The following is a 20,209-nucleotide window of genomic DNA, read 5'->3' on the forward strand; positions in this document are numbered from 1 at the left end:
GTTGAATAGTTCAGACCTGGCCTTTCTTTAGGAGCAAATGAATACACAGAACAAAGCTTACTCATGGAAATACTTTTCTTAGACTCTATGTTAATGATTATAATTGTAACAAATCTCTCCTGTGAATCTGTTTCTTAAAACAATGTATCTTATGCAGAAAAGCCTTGCCTGGAACACTTCCTTCAGGTTTCCTTCTGGTTAATCTTGTGGAGAAGGCAATGGCACTCCACTCCAGTACTCTTGCCTGCAAAATCCCATGGATGGAGGAACCTGGTAGGCTGCAGTCCATGGGGTTGCTAAGAGTCAGACACGACTGAGTGACTTCACTTTCACTTTTCACTTTCATGCGTTGGAGAAGGAAATGGCAACCCACTCCAGTGTTCTTGCCTGGAGAATCCCAGGGATGGGGGAGCCTGGTGGGCTGCCGTCTATAGGGTCGCACAGAGTCGGAAACGACTGAAGTGACTTAGCAGCAGCAATCTTGTACTGAAGCTATCTCAGGATATAAGCCTTGGGAAAGGGCCCAGTGGAACTCTTACAACCTCGAGGTATTCTTCTTATCTATCCTCAGCAGCCGTTGAAAAGTATATAATGCTCTGCGTGAAACAGTGAGGTGGGTACTCTTTTACCCGCTTCTGATATCTATGTCAGAAGCTTTCTCTGTCCTATCACTTTAAATAAAACTTTGTTACACAAAGCTCTGATCAACTGAGATCTTGTCTTTTGGTCTCAGAGTAAAATTTTCTCCTTCAGAGACCATGGATACCTGCACCATTCACAGTAAGTTATCAACAACCCATCCCCAATGGCCTGCCTCCGGGATCCCTGCCCCCTGCCTGTTTTTGTTCAGTTGCTCAGTCATGTATGACTCTTTGTGAACCCATGGACTGCAGCATGCCAAGTTTCCCTGTCCTTCTCAATCTCCTGAGGGTTGCTCAAACTCATGTCCATTGAGTCAGTGAGCATCCAACCATCTAAACCAGTGTCATCCCCTTCTCCTCCTGCCTTCAATCTTTCCCAGCATCAGGGTCTTTTCCAATGAGTCGGCTCTTTTCATCATGTGGTCAAAGTATTGGACCTTCGGCATCAGCCCTTCCAATGAATATTCAGGGTTAATTTCCTTTAGGATTGACTGGTTTGATCTCCTTGCAGTCCAAAGGACTCTCAAGAGTCTATCCAGCCCCACAATTAGAAAGAATCAGTTCTTCAGCACCCAGTCTTCTTTATGGTTTAAGACTCACATCTATACACGACTACTGGAAAAACCATAGCTTTGACTATGTGGACTTTTTTCAGCAAAGTGATGTCTCTACTTTTTAATACACTGTCTACATTTGTCATAGCTTTTCTTCCAAGGAGTAAGCGTCTTTTAATTTCATAGCTGCAGTTACCATTCACAGTGATTTTGGAGCCCAAGAAAATAAAGTCTGTCACTGTTTCCATTGTTCCTATATCTATTGGCCATGAAGTGATGGGATTGGATGCCATGATCTTAGCTTTTTTGAATGTTGAGTTTTAAGTTGGTTTTTTCACTCAACTCTTTCACTTTCATCAAGAGGCTCTTTAATCCCTTTTCACTTTCTGCCATAAGGGTGGTGGCATCTGCATATCTGAGGTTATTGATATTTCTTCCATAAATCTTGATTCCAGCTTGTGCTTCATCCAGCCTGGCATTTCACATGATGTGCTCTTCATATAAATTAAATAAACAGGGTGATAATATACAGCCTTGATGTCCTCTTTTCCCAGTTTGGAACCAGTCCATTGTTCCATGTCCAGTTCTGTCTCTTCTTGACCTGCATACAGGTTTCTCAGGAGGCAGGTAAGGTGGTCTGGTATTCAGTTTTTCACAGTTTGTTATGATCTACACAGTCAAAGGTTTTATCATAGTCAGTGAAGTAGAAGTTTTTCTGTAATTCTCTAGCTTTTTCTATGATCCAACGGATGTTGGCAATTTGATCTCTGGTTCCTCTGCCTTTTCTAAATCCAGCTTGAACATCTGGAAGTTCTCAGTTCACACACTATTAAAGCCTAGTTTGAAGTACTTTGAGTTATTACCTTGCTAGCATGTGAAATGGGTGCAATTGTGTGGTAGTTTGAACATTCTTTGGCATTGCCTTTCTTCGGGACTGGAATGAAAACTGACCTTTTCCAGTCCTGTCGCCACTGCTGAGTCTTCCAAATTTGCTGGCATATTGAGTGCAGCACTTTCACAGCATCATCTTTTAGGATTTGAAATAGCTCCACTGCAATTCCATCACCTCCACTAGCTTTGTTCATAGTGATGTCCCTAAGGCCCACCTGACTTTGCATACCAGAATGTCTGGCTCTAGGTGAGTGATCACACCATCGTAGTTATTTGGATCACTAAGATCTTTTTTGTATAGTTCTGTGTATTCTTGCCACGTCTTCTTAGTATCTTCTGCTTCTGTTAGATCCATACTGTTTTTGTCCTTTATTGTGCCCATCTTTGCATGAAATGTTCCCTTGGTATCTCTGATTTCCTTGAAGAGATTTCTGGTCTTTCCCATTTTATTATTTTCCTCTGTTTCCTTGCATTGTTCACTTAGGAAGGCTTTTTTTATCTCTCCTTGCTATTCTTTGGAACCCTGCATTCCAATGGGTATATCTTTCCTTTTCCCCTTTGCCTTTGGCTTCTTCTCTTTTCTCAGCTATTTGTAAGGCCTCTTCAGACAACCATTTTGCCTTTTGGCATTTCTTTTTCTTGGAGATGGTTTAGATCACCACCTCCTGTACAATGTCACTCACCTCTGTCCATAGTTCTTCAGGCACTCTGTCTATCATATCTAATCCCTTGAATCTATTTCTCACTTCCACTTTATAATCGTAAGGAATTTGATTTAGGTCATACCTGAATGGTCTAGTGGTTTCCCCTACTTTCTTCAATCTAAGTCTGAATTTTGCATTAAGGAGTTCATGATCTGTGCCACAGCTAGTTCCCGGTCATGGTTTTGCTAACTGTATAGAGCTTTTCCATCTTTGGCTGTAAAGAATAAAATCAATCTGATTTAGATAATGACCATCTGGTGGTGCTCTGTGTTGAGTCGTCTCTTGTGTTGTTGGAAGAGGGTGTTTGCTATGACCAGTGCGTTCTTTTGCCAAAACTCTGTTAGCCTTTGCCCTGCTTCATTTTTTACTCCAAGGCCAAATTTGCCTGTTACGCCAGTTATCTCTTAACTTCCTACTTTTGCATTCCAGTACTCTATGATGAAAAGGACATCTTTTTTTCTGTGTGTGCGTGTTAGTTCTAGAAAGTCTTATAGGTCTTCATAGAACCATTCAACTTCAGCTTCTTCAGCATTCATGACTGAGGCATAGACTTGGATTACTTTGATATTGACTGATTTGCCTTGGAAATGAAATGAGATCATTCTGTTGTTTTTGAAATTGCACCCAAATAACTGCATCTCAGATTCTTTTGTTGACAATGAGGGCTACCCCATTTCTTATCAGGTATTCTTGCTCCCAGCAATAGATATAATGGTTATCTCAATTAAATTCACCTATTTTGGTCCATTTTAGCTCACTGATTCCTAAAATGGCAATGTTCACTTTTGCCATCTCCTGTTTGACCACTTCCAATTTACCTTGATTCATGGACCTAACATTCCAGGATCCTATGCAATATTTTTCTTTACAGCATTGGACTTTACTTTCACCACCAGACATCTTCACATCTGGGCACTGTTTCCACTTTGGCTCAGCCTCTTCATTTCTTCTGGAGCTGTTTCTCCACTCTTCTCCAGTAGCATATTGGGCACCTACTGACCTGGGGAGTTCATCTTTCAGTGTCATATCTTTTTGTCATTTCATACTGTTCATGGGGTTCTCAAAGCAAGAATGCTGAAGTGGTTTGCCATTCCCTTCTCCAGTGGACCACATTTTGTCAGAACTCTCTACCATGACCCATCTGTCTACATGGCTGTCCTACATGGCCCAGCTCACAGTTTCATTGAGTTACACAAGGTTGTGATCCATATTATCAACTTGGTTAATTTTCATTCATTGTGGCTTTCTCTGCCTGTGAGAGATTAAAACTTTCCCTCCCTAAGGTTGGCCATTTCAGGAGATATTTGCAAGATAAGGTCTTTACTTCCTCAACTCCTCTCCCTCTCTGTTCTATAAAAGAACTTAGTATCCAGACCCCCCACTCTCCCATGATGGTTATTCTTCTGGGTAAGGTGAAAGTATGAACAGGGGGCCAGTTGTAAATGTCAAGCCTGAAGACCATCTATCTCCTGCTTCAATAAGAGGAGAAACAGCAAGGAAAGGGGGAATAAAATTCCTACTTCTGTTGTGTTAAGGGAGACCCCCTCCAGGGCCCCAAACGTGGGCCCTTGTCTCACCAGAAAAGAATTGTCTGAGGAGAAATGTGCTGATAGAAGGAAGAGACTTTATTGGAATAAATAAATAAATAATAAATAAATAAAGCAGCAGGGTAAGGGAACCCAGGAGAACTGCTCTGCCATGTGGCTTGCAGTTTTGGGTTTATAGTGATGGGATCCATCTCCGGGTTGTCTTTGGCCAATCATCCTGACTCAAGAATCCTTCCTGGTGGTGCATACATTGCTCAGCCAAGACGGATGCCAGCAACAAAGATTCTGGGAAGTGGTCAGACATGTGGTGTCTCCTTTTGACTTTTCCCCAACTCCTCCAGTTGGTGGTGGCTTATTAGTTCCATGTTCCTTACCAGGATCTCCTGTCAAAAAACAATCCATGTAAGTGGTTACTATGGTGCCTGGCCAGGGTGGGCGGTTTCAGTCAGTGTGCTTCCCCTAACAACTCCCCCCTGAGAGACTTCAAACTCAAGATACTTCTTGGGAATTGGGGCAGAGGTCTCTTTCTTCTGTAACTTTTTCCTGCTGTGCATGGGCGTAGACCTGCCTAGCAGAGCAGAAGTCTCTCTCTACCTGATCTAAGTTGAGGTGTTCTGTATCTGAAACCCTTGTAGTAACATCAGTTTGATTTGGAACTGTTGGAACCTGTTGGGAGATAAACTTTGTAAGGAGTTGGAGTATACAGGGGCCCAATAGGAGTCCTAATAAGATAGTTATCGCTGGACCCAGAAATGGCAGGAGCCAAGAAGGGAAAGAAGGAGAACTCCATACACCTGTTGAGCTCATATCCAAGATTTCTGTGGCCTGTTCCAAAAGCCCCTTGATATCTTCTTGGACCCACCCAGACTGGTTATAATAAAAACCGCATTCTTCCTTTAGATAGAGACAAGTGCCACTCTGCCCTGCAGTCAGTAAATCCAGAGTCCAAAGATTTTGTAGGACCATTGTGGCTAGGGACCCTAACCAGGATTGTAGATGTTGGAGGGTCCTTGTAGCTTTTTCTATGGACACAGCAGTGTTGGTAGAAAGCTGCTGAAATTTATATAGAGCAGTTCCCTCAGTGGCAGCTCCTGTCAAACCAGAAGTCAGCCCTAATGCCAAAAAAGGGGGCTAAGTATCACTGCATGACATAACCTCTAGTGGGTAATAGTGGTGGAGGCAAGGAGGTATTATTCCAGGCCAGATCTATGTACAGCATGACACACCCCAGAGGACAACCTCCTGTCCAAAAAGGTGGCAGGGATAAACAAGCTTTATCCCCACATATGAAGTAGACACCATGACTGGGTTCAAGCTGGGCAACAAAACAACCTTACCAAAGAGGGACAGGGTTTCCATCTGCCTTACAACTAGAACAAGGGCGGTCCTTTAGCAGCTGGGAGGAGACCGTCACAACACTTGCTGCAAAACCACAGCAGTGAGGGCATTTCAGAAGGGGTTCAAGTGTTGTGAGGCATCCTGGGATCTGTCCTTGAGGTAGAGAGTATTTTGTTTAGGTTCCCACCATAGGGTTATGTTTTCAGCCGTGGGGACCCCTACAAGGGAATAACAGGGGTCAGAGTTACCTGTCTGACTTAGAAATTAGAATGATCAGATGTGGTTTTTGGTTGTCCAGAACAAAACATGGCTTTTTGAGACTGGTTAATGGCAACTGAGGAGAGCCTCATGCTCATGGATAGGTATAGCATGTCAGTTCTGCCAGAACTTCTAACCCCAGGCTTTGGGCTAAATCATAATACCCTAGAGCAATTCCTAGATCCCAGTTTTCTCCATCAGTTCTGACACTGAAAGTTATCCCACATTGTGAGTTGTCCAGATTTCCCACAGACACCCCTGTTGGGGAGTCACTTTTAAGACAGACAGGGAAGGTCACTTGGGGAATGTTAGTCAAGAGAGAAAATAAGGGCCTGAGTGGGATTGCAGATGTTATCATGGGAGTAAATAAAAACAGCTGTTGCTGATACCAAGGCATGAAGTTTTTCTCCCCTTTTACCCAAAAGGCCATGCAATGACCAGATGGGGTACACTGGGTGACAGCATGTAGCTGGGCTGGAATGGTGGGCCAATGATACCCTGGGATAGGTTGGACATATCCCCAACTTCTGCTGCTAATGCAGATTCAGCAAGGGGCGGTTACACTGAGTCAAGAAGCAGTGTGGTTTTCAAGCGTATATGCATCATTAAGGGAGAAGTTAATAGCTGTGCAGGAAGGCATGATAAGAAAGAGGAGAAACATCATAAGATGCATTGACTTACCTGAGGGAGATTTGATGGTGTTCCACATGAACAGCAGTCTTCAACAGGTTCACAGGAATAGTTGTCCTCTGCTTTTAGAGTCCCAGTCCCCATCTCTCCCTCCTGTAAGGCCATAGGGTTTTATTCTAGAATTGTGGACCCAGGCAGATAGACCCTTCACTTTTACAGCAGTTGAGGTTACTAGGACAACTTGATATGGCCCTGTCCAATTCTCAGACATCTGGCTTGGACTCCCTTTTTCTTGCCAGGTCTTTACTAATACTCAGTCCCCCAGCTCTACCTGGGGTTTTTTTAAGTCCTCCTGTGGTCTAGGAAGACCTTTATCCATATCACAGTTCTTGCTGAAACCTTCCCAGGTCAATTGTATGTTTTAGGAGTTCATTGGTGTCCTCATTAAAAAAAAAAAAAAATCAGAAGTTAAGAATGGACGTCTATACATCATTTCATAAGGGCTTAATAGTGGCCATTTAGGGGCTGCCTGTACCCTCATGAGGGCTATGGGTAGCATATGGGTCCATTTATTACGTGTTTCTTGACATAATGCAGCCATAGCCCTTTTAAGAGTCTGGTTGGCTCTCTTCACCTTCCCTGAGAGGAGGGCATGGCAACCCACTCCAGTATTCTTGCCTGGAGAATCCCTATGGACAGAGGAGCCTGATGGATTACAGTCCATGGGGTCGCAAAGAGTTGGACATGACTGAGTGACTAAGCACAGCATACTTTCCCTGAGGCTTGAGGCTGCCATGATGTGTGGAGGTGATATTTCATTCCTAAGCATATGGCCAGGTTCTGGGATATCATGGCTGTAAATGAGGGCCCATTGTCCCTCTGAAGTGATCAAGGCAGCCCAAAGGTAGGCACTATTTCCTTTAGCAGAGCTTTACAGACTTTTGCAGCTCTCTATGTCCTGGTAGGGAATGCTTCAATCCATCCTGTGAATGTGTCATTAAAGGCTAGCAAATAAGAGAACCTATGACCTAAATCATACCCCTTACAATAATACAGAGGAAATGACAAATAGATTCAAGGGATTTGATCTGATAGAGTGTCAGAAGAACTATGGATGGAGGTTAGTGACATTGTAGAGGAAGCAGTGATCAAGACCATCCCCAAGAAAAAGAAATGCAAAAAAGGCAAAATGGTGGTCTGAGGAGGCCTTATAAATAGCTGAGAAAATAAGAGAAGTGAAAGGCAAAGGAGAAAAGGAAAGATATACCCACTGGAATGCAGAGTTCCAAAGAATAGCAAGGAGAAAGAAGAAAGCCCTCCTCAGTGATCAGTGCAAAGAAATAGAGAAAAACAATAAAATGGGAAATACTAGAGATCTCTTCAAGAAAATTAGAGCTACCAAGGGAACATATCATGCAAAGATGGGCACGATTATGGATCTAACAGAAGCAGAAGATACTAAGAAGATGTGGCAAGAATTATATAAGAAGAACTATACAGAAAAAGATCTTCAAGACGCAGATAATCATGATGGTGTGATCACTCACCTAGAGCCAGACATCCTGGAATGAGAAGTCAAGTGGACCTTCGGAAGGAAGCATCACTATGAACAAAGCTAGTGGAGGTGATGAAATTCCAGTTGAGCTATTTCAAATCCTAAAGACGATGTTGTGAAACTGTTGTACTCAATATGCCAGCAAATTTGGAAAACTCAGCAGTGGCCACAAGACTGGAAGAGATCAGTTTTCATTTCAATCCCAAAGAAAGGCAATGCCAAAGAATGCTCAAACTACTGCACAATTGCACTCATCTCACACACTAGCAAAGTAATGCTCAAAATTCTCCAAACCAGGCTTCAACAGTACATGAACCATGAACTTCCAGATGTTCAAGCTGGATTTAGAAAAGGCAGAGGAACCAGAGATCAAATTGCTGACATCCTTTGGATCATTGAAAAAGCAAGAGAGTTCCAGAAAAACATCTGCTTCTGCTTTATGACTATGCCAAAGCCTTTGACTGTGTAGATCACAACAAACTATGGAAAATTCTTCAAGAGATGGGAATACCAGACTGCCTGACCTGGCTCCTAAAAGATCAGTATGCAGGTCAAGAAGCAACAGTTAGAACTGAACATGGAACAACAGACGGGTTCCAAATCGGGAAAGGACTATGTAAAGGCTGTATGTTGTTACCCTGCTTATTTAACTTATATGTAGGGTACATCATGTGAAATGTCGGGCTGGATGAAACACAAGCTGGAATCAAGATTGCCAGGAGAAATATCAATAACCTCAGATATGCAGATGATACCACACTTATGGCAGAAAGCAACAAAGAACTAAAGAGCCTCTTGACGAAAATAAAAGAGGAGAGTGAACATGTTGTCTTAAAACTCAACATTCAGAAAACTAAGATCATGGCATCTGGTTCCATCACTTCACAGCAAATAGATGGGGAAACAGTGGAAACAGTGACTTTATTTGGGGGGGGGGGGGCTCCAAAATCACTGCAGATGGTGACTTCAGCCATGAAGTTAAAAGATGCTTGCTCCTTGGAATAAAAGTTATGACCAACCTAGACAACATATTAAAAAGCAGAGACATTACTTTGCCAACAAAGGTCTGTCTAGCCAAAGTTATGGTTTTTCCAGTAGTCATGTATGGATGTGAGAGTTGGACTACAAAGAAAGCTGAGCACTGAAGAATTAAGGCTTTTGAACTGTGGTGTTGAAGAAAACTCTTGAGAGTCCCTTGGACAGCAAGGAGATCCAACCAGACCATCCTAAAGCAAATCAGTCCTGAATATTCATTGGAAGGACTGATGCTGAAGCTAACTCTCCAATACTTTGGCCACATGATGTGAAGAACTTAGTTGTCTGAAAAGACCCTGATGCTGGGAAAGATTGAAGGTGGGAGCAGAAGAGGACAACAGAGGATGAGATGGTTGGATGGCCTCACCTAATCTACGGACATGAGTTTGAGTAAACTCCAGGAATTGGTGATGGACAGGGAGGTCTGGCGTGCTGCAATCCATGGGGTCACAAAGAGTCGGAGATGACTGAGTGACTGAACTGAACTGAACAGGCAGATGGGATTCATTTCCACGTTGTCTTTGGCCAAGCATTCTGATTCAGAGCCCTTCCTGGTTGCACTCTCATTGCTCAGCAAGATGGATGGCAGCGACAACCATTCTGGGAGGTAGTCGTACACATGGTGTCTCCTTTTGACGTTTCCCAAACTCTTCCAGTTGGTGGTGACTTCGTAGTTCCATGTTCTTTTACCAGGATCTCCGGTCATAAAACAACTCATGAAAATTGTTGCTATGGTGCCTGGCCAGGGTTGGCAGTTTCAATCAGTGTGCTTCCCCTACACTTCTAAAGGCAAATCAATGGGTCTTCACAGTCTTAATTGATAAAATCCAGAGTCCTCAATTTCCCAATTTTCTCCAGAAGCCCATTTCTCTTCTCCTGTTTTCTGACACAAGCCTGAAATTGTCGTTCTGTGAGTCTTTTGAGAAACTGCTAGTGAAACCAGCGGTGGAATCCCCCAAGGATACCCCAGGCTCATGTCTGTGCTCGCCAAGGTGGCAGAGCACTCTGAATCAGTCATTATCTGCTCATTATTCTCTTCCTAATCCTCAACCCTTCTTTTGAGACACAGCGGAGTATTTTCACTTTAAATCCTCCTCCAAAATACGCTCAAGGTCAAATTCCATAGAGGGTGGTTAAGGTAGGGCTCCAAGAGAGGAGTGGAAAGGTGTGGAGGAGGGCATCGCAGGCAGAGAAAAGACAAAACATTGTTATAAATAATTGTAATGTCTTATAATACTTAGTAATTATTGATTCAAGGCGTGTTGGAGCCATTGTTAACGCTAATTCTTTCCCAAGAGGTTTTGATTCTGGAGGAGAGAATGGCGGGGGGTTAGCGGGGACTTTCCCAACTCTGAAAGGTAACAGAGGCAGCGGAAGGGCTACGCTGGAACCCGTAACAGCAGGGAGTTGCCAATCTGCGAAGTCCCAGTTGCTTAAGGTGCCAGCGAGCACGGGCGTGGACGCAAATCCTGTTTGCCCAAGGTAACGTCTTGAGACCTCGGTGTCCAATCAGTACGAGAGTAAATATCCGACGCGGCGCAGGGTGTAAGGCGCCCCTCGGGTTCCCGGTGCCGCCCCGGAGGGCTCAGCCCGCCTCGGCCACGCCCTCGAGGCGTTTCCAGGCGTCCGGGCCGGTTAGCCACCCGATTGGCCGGGAGGCCGGAAACCCGGCCCCGGGCGCCACGTGTACTAGGGGCCTGCCGGAAGGCGAAGGCCGGCGCTGACTCGGCGGGCGTGTGCGGCGCGGGTCTGGCCGGGGCTGCGTCGCCATGGAGCGGGACGGGGATCAGCTGTCCGCGCGGCCCACCCTCGAGACCGAGGGGCTGCGTTTCCTTCACGTCACGGGTGAGTGGGCGCGCGTCGCGGGCCGCGGGGCCGCGTCCTCATCGCCGGCTCGCCGCCATGTTCAGTGAGTAGTTTTACACGGCGCTGTGGGCTGGGCCGGCCGGAGGCCAGACGCGGCCGGTACCAGCAGGCCTGGGCGGTGGGCCGAAGGCGCGCGCGGAGGCTCGCCCGGAGCCCGGCTTCCCTGGGCTTTGCTGTCGGCCCTTGTTTGCCCGAGTCCTTTATCTCGCGCGACACAGGCGGTTCAAGCCCTTCCGGGTCGCGGTTTACTGGGCTCACAGGGTCCTTGACGTTTGCCGCCAAGCCGCGCTTCCCCCACCACCGCGCTCTTGCGCACGCCCCCAAACTCTGCCCTGTGCCAGCCCCCCGCGGCTACCCTTTTCCGTACGTTGCCTGGATCGTTAAAGCCCTTCCCTTCCTGATTCGGACACACTCCGTCATCCTTCAAAACCCGGCTGACGAGCCCTGCCTGCCCCGGGGTTGCCCCTCCGATTCCCCAGAGGGCTGAGAAGCACCTTCTCAGGGATCCCTGGATTGTACTTCTCGCTGTTTTAACTACCTTCTTAGGAAGTCTTCCGCTAGGAAAGCTCGGTGGAAGTGTCATTTTTAGTTTCTTGAAAACTTATTTTTTTCAGTGGGCTCCCTGCTGGCCACTTACGGCTGGTACATCGTCTTCAGCTGCATCCTTCTCTACGTGGTGTTTCAGAAGCTTTCCACCCGGTTGAGGGCCTTGAGGCAGAGGCACTTAGATCAAGCTGCCGCTGCTCTGGGTTAGTATGTGTGTGTGTGTGTGTATGAGCATGTGCGCGCGTGTACACTCAGTTGTGTCCGAGTCTTTGGGGCCATGGACTGTAGCCTGCCAAGCTCCTCTGTCCATGGAATTTTCCAGGGAAGAGGACTGAAGGCGTGGCTTTACCCGTACTTATTGTAGTATTTATAAGTTAGTCTGTTGTTACGAGTAAGAGGTATCAGTCTAATCCGTGTGGGAGGTAAACTGAAGTTGATTTTGGTGAATTGCAGTAGTGTGTTTTTTTTTAATTTCAGAGTTTTTGATGGGGTGAAAAACCTGCTTAATAATGTGTAGAACACCCTCTGCTTGCATCATTCTTTATTTACAGGAGAGAGTAAAATGAAAACGTCAAAGCTTCTGCATATTATGGGTGTGCCTACTAACTCTCAGTTATCTCTAGAACCCTAGTGAGTGACAGGAAACTCAGCCTTAGTTCCTCACATCCACTGCATTCTGCTTTTCAAAACTTACTCATCAGACCTAATGGCAGATTTACACATGGCTGTTTAAAAAACTCATTCCCTCTAAAACAGCCTTTTAACTTGTTAGAAGTTACAGTTTCTGAGAACATAGTCAAAAGAAATGTTCAGTATTTTGATAATAGTAGTATAATTAAATAAATGCTAATCGTCAGTGATCCGAGTCACCACAGTTAAGAAGCTGGGGAAGAAACAAACATCATAACATAATAGTAGTCATTAGCAGAAGGACCTAAAAAATTCCTTTACTCTCCTCTCCCATGAAACCCTGTGGTCCTTCCATCATCTCAGTATTTTTGGTTGTTGGCTGTATATCCCAAAAAACAAAGTACAATTGTAAATCTTGCTTAAGTTGTGGGATAATGTGACGTGGGTGAGGTTAGAGAACAGCTTCAGTCACCTGGTACAGCCGTTGCTGTCACTGTGATCTGCTGACAGCTGAGGAGTGGATTTATAATATAATGGGATGGGCGTCTCAGAAGAGTTTGTTTTAAGGAAGCGTTGCACAAAGTAAATGTGCAGTGAAAGGTGTACTTTGTGTTGTACAATTTTGTTAGGAAAATTAGGTTTAAAAAATCCACACATAATTTCTTTTTTTCTAAGAATAAAACAGCAATTTCAAATGTTGTTACAATTCACATTTCTATAAAGTAGAAGTATAGTTTCATTTTTAAAAGTAAAGCTCTGTTCGTCTCTGCCACCACACAAACCCACACCCACCCAGCCATACCTATTTTGTGTTCTGTTGTACGTGGATTCAGTTAAATGACCTTTTTTCCATTGCTTTTTACTGTCTGTAGGTAATGGTCATCCCATATCCTTTGGATGGTGCTGGTGTGAACATAATAGTTGTAGTTTGTTTCTTTGTTTAGAAAATTAGTCACACTACTGTGTAGTTCCCCTTAGTGCTCCTTAAACACAGTGGTCTGCATAAAACAGAAAACTTGATTGTGTTTTTGGGTAATTTGCTTTGTTGTATAAACCAGATAAAAATAAATATCTGGGGCGGTCATTTCTATTAACGCTAGTTGGCAGAATTTTTCTTTTCTGTAGAAACAAGAATAGAATACCTAAATACCTTTCCCTTTTTCTGGTATATATCTAGACTAATTAGGTGATAGCTAATGATCAGAAAACTTGCTTTCCCTTGGTTATTTCTAGAATTCTGGTCAGCCTAGAGGCTGGGAGTTAGGAGGTATCCTGGATGTGAAATCAAATTTCGCTGTGGCTGCCGCACCACTTATATTTGAATCATAGGGCCCAGGCCAGATTCTCTGAATTGGGATTGCTCAGAGAGCCCAGAAATCTGTTGTGAACAGAGATTTCTGATGCTGTAAGTATTTTAACAAGGACTCTGAACTGAGGCTATGTGATAGTCTCCTTCCCCTTTAGGCAGTAATTAAATACATGCAGAAGGATAGACTTACTCATGTTAAAAAAGGTTTTTGTATTGTTTGATTTCTGTACACTTCTAATATAGATCTCAAGAGTTTCCATTTTATATTTTACAAAGTGCTTTATTTCAATTTTTTTCTGCCTTTTCAGAACCTGATATTGTTGTTAAACGACAGGAGGCTTTAGCAGCTGCTCGTTTGAAAATGCAAGAAGAATTAAATGCACAAGTTGAAAAGCATAAAGAGAAATTAAGACAGGTATGTACTGGTTTTAATTTGAGTACATGATATTTGAGGTTTAGTTGGTAAAAGTGTGTATGTGTGTGCATGCACTCACATTATGGTGGGTAAAGGGAACAGTTTTAGGCTGAATCATTTCCACTTAGCTAAGTATTGCTCAGCATGTTTTACTTGTGTAATTTCTTAATGTTCAGGGGTGAAATGCTCTTAAATAATTACTCTTAAATACTCTTGTATTTATGTTTTTACTTTTAAGTGGTTCCCTTATAGCAGTATTTTGCCCATAAAACCGTGTGCTATGTGCAGGAGCCGTACCACCAGACACAGAACACACATTCAGCATCTTGCTTCATGGTTGGTTTCAAGCTTTGCATCTCACAGGACCTGACTTGGTGGGGCCACTCTTCAGTGGATTAAAGAAGAGCCAGGGGAGGGTGGCAATGGACTCCGCCTAGGGTAGAGATGGAGAGCAGAAGATGGAGTTCTGAAAGACTTTTGTTAAACACATGGTTTGGTTGTGGGAGTGATGGGCAGTTCTGGAGGTGATGGGGAGGAAGAACCAGGGGCTACTGTTGAAGTGACCTGAGCAGCCAGGTGGGTTGTGCTGCTCTTCACAGGTGTGAAGTCACACTTACTGTGTTGGCCCCAGTCTGTGTAACTGAAGCAACTAAGTGTAGGCTCCGCTTTCTGGTTTTATTACAGATGTTTCTGGGCCCCTCTTTATCCCCTTAGAAGGAAACCAGAGAAGTTGGTCTTCCTGCTGGTCTTGCCTGTGTCTCTGGTATTTCCAGAAAGGAATGCCTTTCTGCCACCGCTGGTGGCTTTTGTTTTCTGCATGGTCACTTAGTGCATGGTTGGTATCCACATCGTGGCTGGAGCCCAGAGTGAAAGGACAGAGCGAAGTATTTTAGGTATTTTTCCAGAAATATTTTATTCATATATAAACGCATGCTTATATCATTTTTCCATAGAAATGGCAGCATAATACACATAGATGCTATATTTAAGCAGTTTTATTTTTTGTTTGTTTCTAAAAAAAACTTTAGCAAGTGTTTTAAAGTTTTTAAGAAATATTTAATTGTTTTGTTTCTAGAGCCCAAGAGTAAGTTCAGTTCCTGCTACGTGTCAAAATTAATGACTTGAGGGTCTGACTTTTTTGCGTTAGTAAAACAGCCTGATCATTTACCCAGTTTGCTGATGTAGCTGGGGGGAAAAGCTTTTAAAAGATTGTTTTTAAAAACTGTAATGTGAGCCTCCTAAAATTGGAGAAAGGATAGAAGGCTGTGTTGAGTTTTAAAGTTGTGGTTCTGTATTGTTTGTTCAGTCTCTCAGTCGTGTGTCTGGCTCTTTGCGGCCCCATGGACTGCAGCACGCCAGGCTTCCCTGTCCTTCACCATCTCTGGGAGTTTGCTCAAACTCATGTCTGTTGAGTCAGTGATGCCATCCAACCATCTCATCCTCTGTCGTCCGTTTCCTCCTACCTTCAATCTTTCCCAGCATCAGAGTCTTTTCCAGTGAGTCAGTTCTTCGCATCAGGTGGCCAAAGTATTGGAGCTTCAGCTTCAGCATCAGTCCTTCCAATGAATATTCAGGACTGATTACCTTTAGGATTGACTGGTTTGTTCTCCTTGCTGTCCACAGGACTCAGAAGAGTCTTCTCCAGCACCACAATTTGAAAGCATCTATTCTTTGCTACTCAGCCAATTTTATTGTCCAACTCACATCCGTACATGACTGCTGGAAAAACCGTAGCTTTGATTATGGACCTTTGTTGGCAAAGGAATCTCTCTGCTCTGAAATACACTGGCTAGGTTGGTCAAAGCTTTTCTTTCAGGGAGCAAGCATCTTTTCATTTCATGGATACAGTCACTGTCCACAGTGTTTTCGGAGCCCACGAAAATACGGTCTGTTACTGTTTCCATTGTTTTCCCATCTGTTTGCCATGAAGTGATGGGACTGGATGCCATGATCTTCGTTTTTCAATGTTAAGTTTTAAGCCAGCTTTTTCACTGTCCTCTTTCACCTTCATCAAGAGGCTCTTGATGCTTTCTGCCATTAGGGTGGTGTTATCTGCATATATGAGGTTATTGATATTTCTCCTGGCAATCTTGATTCCAGCTTGTGCTTATTCAGCCTAGCATTTCCCATGATGTACTTTGCATAGAAATTAAATAAGCAGGGTGACGTATCTCCTTGATGTACTCCTGTCCCAGTTTTGGACCAGACCATTGTTTATGTCTGATTCTATCTTTCTTGACCTGCATACAGGCTTTACAGGACGCAGGTAAGGTGGTCTGGTATTCCCGTCTCTTTAAGAATTTTCCAGTTTGTGATCTGCACAGTCACAGACTTTAGTGTAGTCAACGTGGTTCTGTATACTTAAGAAAAGTAACAGTCTTCCTGTCTCATAGTTCAGTCAGCTCTCTTGTATGTGGTCTCAGAATTTGTCACTGATGTACCATTCTGGTGTTTTCCATGTTGGCTATAAACATAAAACAGCTTTCAGATTAAGAAGCAGTTTCTTCCTTAACCTCCTGTACTTGCAGACAGTGAAGGCATGAAGGGACAGGCATTTGGGTTTAGCAGTGATGGACCCTGAACCATTGAGAAATTTCTGGATATGTGCTTTCTAAGGCATCCTCTTGCATATCTTTGTGGCATCGCAGTTTAATCGGAACCAGAATGAACTGAAGCTTGGGTTTGGATTGCATCAGGAACTGAGAGAGTTAGTGACCTTTGTGCACACGTGAGTTGCAGTACCCAGTTGTTCAAGGAGTGGGAAGCAAAGGTGAAGACTTCGGGCGCTGTATTTCCCTCCTGTTCACTGCTCAAGGTTTCTCAGGTGCTCATTGTTGGACATAGTTTTCTACTGAGATTAGTTTTCTCTTATGCTCCCGTAGTACCTTACTTGCAGAGAATTCTCAAATTTGCTCTCATTGGTTCCTCACAGCCTTCCAAGTTGAAGGGTTAAGTAACTTTCCTCAGGTGACACAACCAAATAGCAGCAAAGCACACCTGCCAGCCACACCGACCCTTTTCAAGTCAGTGTTCTTCAACATGACCAGAAATGTCTAGTTTAAAAGAAGAATCTGTATTCTTTCTTCTGTGACACTTTTTGCTTTCCTTAATAGTATGGAAAAGCAAAGGATTCTGTATCTGAATTAAACTCACACACCACTAGATGACAGCTACTTTATTAACTGAAGAAAGTGCAGATGAAACTTTGAAGAACATTTAAATTACAGATTATCAAAAGTATATTTTCTTTGAGAAGGATGACAGCTTATGAATTCATTTTGTATCATGTGCGATTCTTCCTCAGCTTGAAGAAGAAAAAAGGAGACAGAAGATTGAAATGTGGGATAGCATGCAAGAAGGAAAAAGTTATAAAGGAAATACAAGAAAGCCTCAGGTGATGTAGCCTTCAACCTAGTGGACTTATGTTCAAGTAGGTGAAGATTCCTGGAGTAGAATGTCTTAACTAGATTCTTAAGGCTGTATATGTTCAAGCAGGAAGAAGACAGTCCTGGGCCTTCTACTTCATCAGTCATCCCAAAACGAAAATCTGACAGAAAGCCTTTGCGAGGAGGAGGTAAGTATGAAACATTAAAGCATTCTGAACAATAATTGGCTAAATTTACCTGAAACAGGATTCTCTTTTCTTGATTCATTGTCTATAAACTGAGACTAATTCCTAAGTATAGGTTATGAAGATTAAATAAAAGAAACAGATGTAAAACAGCCTTCAGCGGCTAGAAATGACCAGCCTGCTGAACCCTTTTATTGCCCCTGAGCCTCCAGCAAGGACGTGGGTGCATGTCCTTTTTCCAGGAGGCCTCTGACCTCCTTGGCCTCACAAAAGTTAGCATTTGATAAGCAGTGAAAAAGGAGGTCACTCGAGGCTCTCGGGAAATAATTGGGATGGTTGCAGTTGTATTTTAGTGTTTTTCACTTGATCCCACAGTCCTGTAAGGGGTAAGTTAAGTGAGGCAAGGAGTAGTTTGCCTGTTTTGCATATGAGTGGGTCAAGGGGCCTAGGACACGGGTTTTGGCCTTTCCAGCCAGAGCTGCCTTGTTTCTTACAAATAACTCCTTCAAGGAGGCATGAACAGATAGATATTCATTAAGAGACCTTCTGTGTGCAGTACCCCCAAGCACTCTAGGTGGTACCATAGCAGTGTGTACCATCCCATCCTTGAGGACTTTCACATACTTTTGGGAAGATGGGACTCCCACACAACTGAAAATAAATAACCCTTTGTGATGTGCCAGGAGTTCCTCCTCCATCTGGAGAGAGGGGAGGGCAAAAGCATTAGAATGCTTTGGGAAGAAACCAGTTCTAGGCTGAAGATACTTTTTTCTATCTGGGAAGAGGGGTTTTCTCTGGCTAGGTGCCACAGAGGCAGAGGTGTGGCCAACCTCTTAGACAACTGAGGGGAGTCTGTGAAGCCTGCGAGCTCTCTGAAGCCAGGACACAAGGTGGGTTGCCCTTAAAGGCTGGGTTCTGATCCCTTCCTTTGTGTTAGGAACTCAGAGCTGGCTTGTATAGGGGAGTGGTATGTCTGAAAAGAAAATGCTTTTTTAAATCTTTTTCTTGCTTCAGCAAGAAATAATCTTCTAAGGCCATTATGCAGAGCAACAAGTGGTAGTATTCAGGAGACGATTGTAGAAAATGGAATGTATGGTGTGCTGTGTGCATGCCTCTAACATTGCTAGCAGTCCAGAGCTGGGGGCTTCGAATGGCCTGTCTTTATAGGCCTTAAAGAAACTGAGGCACAGGGAGTTGGTGACCAAAGATTCTACAGTAAGGAACAAAACCACCTCATTTAAGGTCTTGCTGACTCTAGAGCCTGAGCAGAATGGTCACCAAATGTCTATTAACTTTAGGAAGTTAATGAGTGGGCAAGGATGAGTGTGGCGGCTGGGGCATGTGGATTTCCCAGTTCTGACTGGTGAAAGCAACAGCAAGTTCCATTCGGTTTTGATTTTTATAATTTATTTTCTGTAACTTGAGCAGTTCTTACTTGAATGTATTCGTTTTATTAAGGACTACAGTTAGAAACCTTTATAAACTTAAATTTAGCCATCTTGAGAGGCTTTGGGGGCAGATTTTTTGTGTATTTGGTGGAGATTTTCATGTTTTGATAGTTAAAACAGAAGCTGAATGGCTTGTTTTATTCAAGTCAGTTCAGACTGCAATCACATTATAGAAAGTCAGATTAGTATATACAATGCAATATAATGCAGTCACATTATAAAGTTTTTTTGGTCATGTGGTTGCTTAAAGTTTTCTGAAAATGTTTATGAGAGTAGGATTGTATCTCTGCAGTGCTTTGCATATCAGGCTTACGGTCCTCTGTTTGATGCGAAATGTTTCCAACACTGTTTTGCTTCCTTTATCTCATCACAGGTTACAATCCTTTGTCTGGTGAAGGTGGTGGAACCTGTTCCTGGAGACCTGGACGCAGAGGACCCTCATCTGGTGGATGAGGCTAAGAATCTTGTTAGTGTCACTTTTGACATTAGCAAGATGAATCCTTAACCCTCAACTCAATTGTCTTACGCACGCTTTTCACAGTGATTAGCCAGGGGGAGGGGCTTTCTTTCTGTTCTTAACTACACTGATGACTTCAAGGGTTGAAGGCAGCATAGGGTGTGGACATGGCCACTAGGCAGTATTGCAGTTAGTCACGCTGCACTGAAGCCGTGACTGTTCATTGATTTCACAGGTCTTTGTTAGTTGGTAGCTAAGGGCTTCCAGGTGATTGGTGATCTTGGTAAAAGAGACCTGGCAATGATCCTTCAAGTTAAGAGGTCCTGGCTGGGAGGACAGTCTCTGTGACAGCTTGCGTTGAATGATGTCTTCCTTGTAAATGGTGAGCCCACCAGCAAGGATTACTGATGCAGACAGTTGATGGGGTTGTTCTGTAAATTTATATGTACAGAACTGTTTAAAAAAAGAGAGACTGTAAATATTAAAAAAAAAAAAGAACATTTTCAGTATCTTTATTAAATTTAAAGAAATTTCTTTATGCACTTGAATTTGTCTGTCTAACATAATACAGCTTTTTATCATTCATAACCTCCCGTTAATAAAATTTACTTTCTCTTCTCATTATTGCTCACCTCAGTGAGCATGAAAAGTGGGACAGCTGCAGTGGTTTTCAGAGCTGGAGGGCTCCTGGGGGTTTATCCACAAAACCGGACACTTGGAGTTGAGTTTCTGCATTAATAGGGCAAAGAAACATCTTGCCTGTAAGTACCTCAGGGGTCATTGGGGTTTTTGGAAGCCCTGTGAGTCCTCTGTC

General features: G+C 43.5%; 1 protein-coding gene and 1 long non-coding RNA gene across 3 annotated transcripts; one reads left to right on the plus strand and one right to left on the minus strand.

Moving 5' to 3' along the window:
- Positions 1 to 4,394: 4,394 nt before the first annotated feature.
- Positions 4,395 to 10,730, minus strand: LOC139178160 (uncharacterized). Its single transcript, XR_011562544.1, has 2 exons — positions 6,615 to 10,730; positions 4,395 to 4,720 (listed from the first exon to the last, which is right to left on the minus strand). It is a non-coding gene; the product is annotated as an uncharacterized lncRNA (long non-coding RNA).
- A 100-nt stretch (positions 10,731 to 10,830) lies between these two features.
- SELENOS (selenoprotein S) lies at positions 10,831 to 19,933 on the plus strand. Of its 2 annotated transcripts, none has more exons than XM_019983834.2 (6): positions 10,831 to 10,998; positions 11,634 to 11,768; positions 13,813 to 13,919; positions 17,224 to 17,313; positions 17,415 to 17,493; positions 18,274 to 19,290. In XM_019983834.2, exons 1-6 carry the CDS (start codon positions 10,923 to 10,925, stop codon positions 18,333 to 18,335), a joined length of 549 nt encoding a protein of 182 aa, XP_019839393.1. In that variant the 5' UTR covers positions 10,831 to 10,922; the 3' UTR covers positions 18,336 to 19,290. The 2 variants fall into 2 exon arrangements, with proteins under 2 accessions (XP_019839393.1, XP_019839392.1); XM_019983833.2 differs by lacking the exon at positions 18,274 to 19,290 and adding an exon at positions 19,312 to 19,933 and having other exon boundaries at positions 10,834 to 10,998.
- Positions 19,934 to 20,209: the final 276 nt, after the last annotated feature.

This window comes from Bos indicus, chromosome 21 (genome assembly GCF_029378745.1).
Source record: "Bos indicus isolate NIAB-ARS_2022 breed Sahiwal x Tharparkar chromosome 21, NIAB-ARS_B.indTharparkar_mat_pri_1.0, whole genome shotgun sequence".
Classification (NCBI taxonomy): domain Eukaryota; kingdom Metazoa; phylum Chordata; class Mammalia; order Artiodactyla; family Bovidae; genus Bos; species Bos indicus.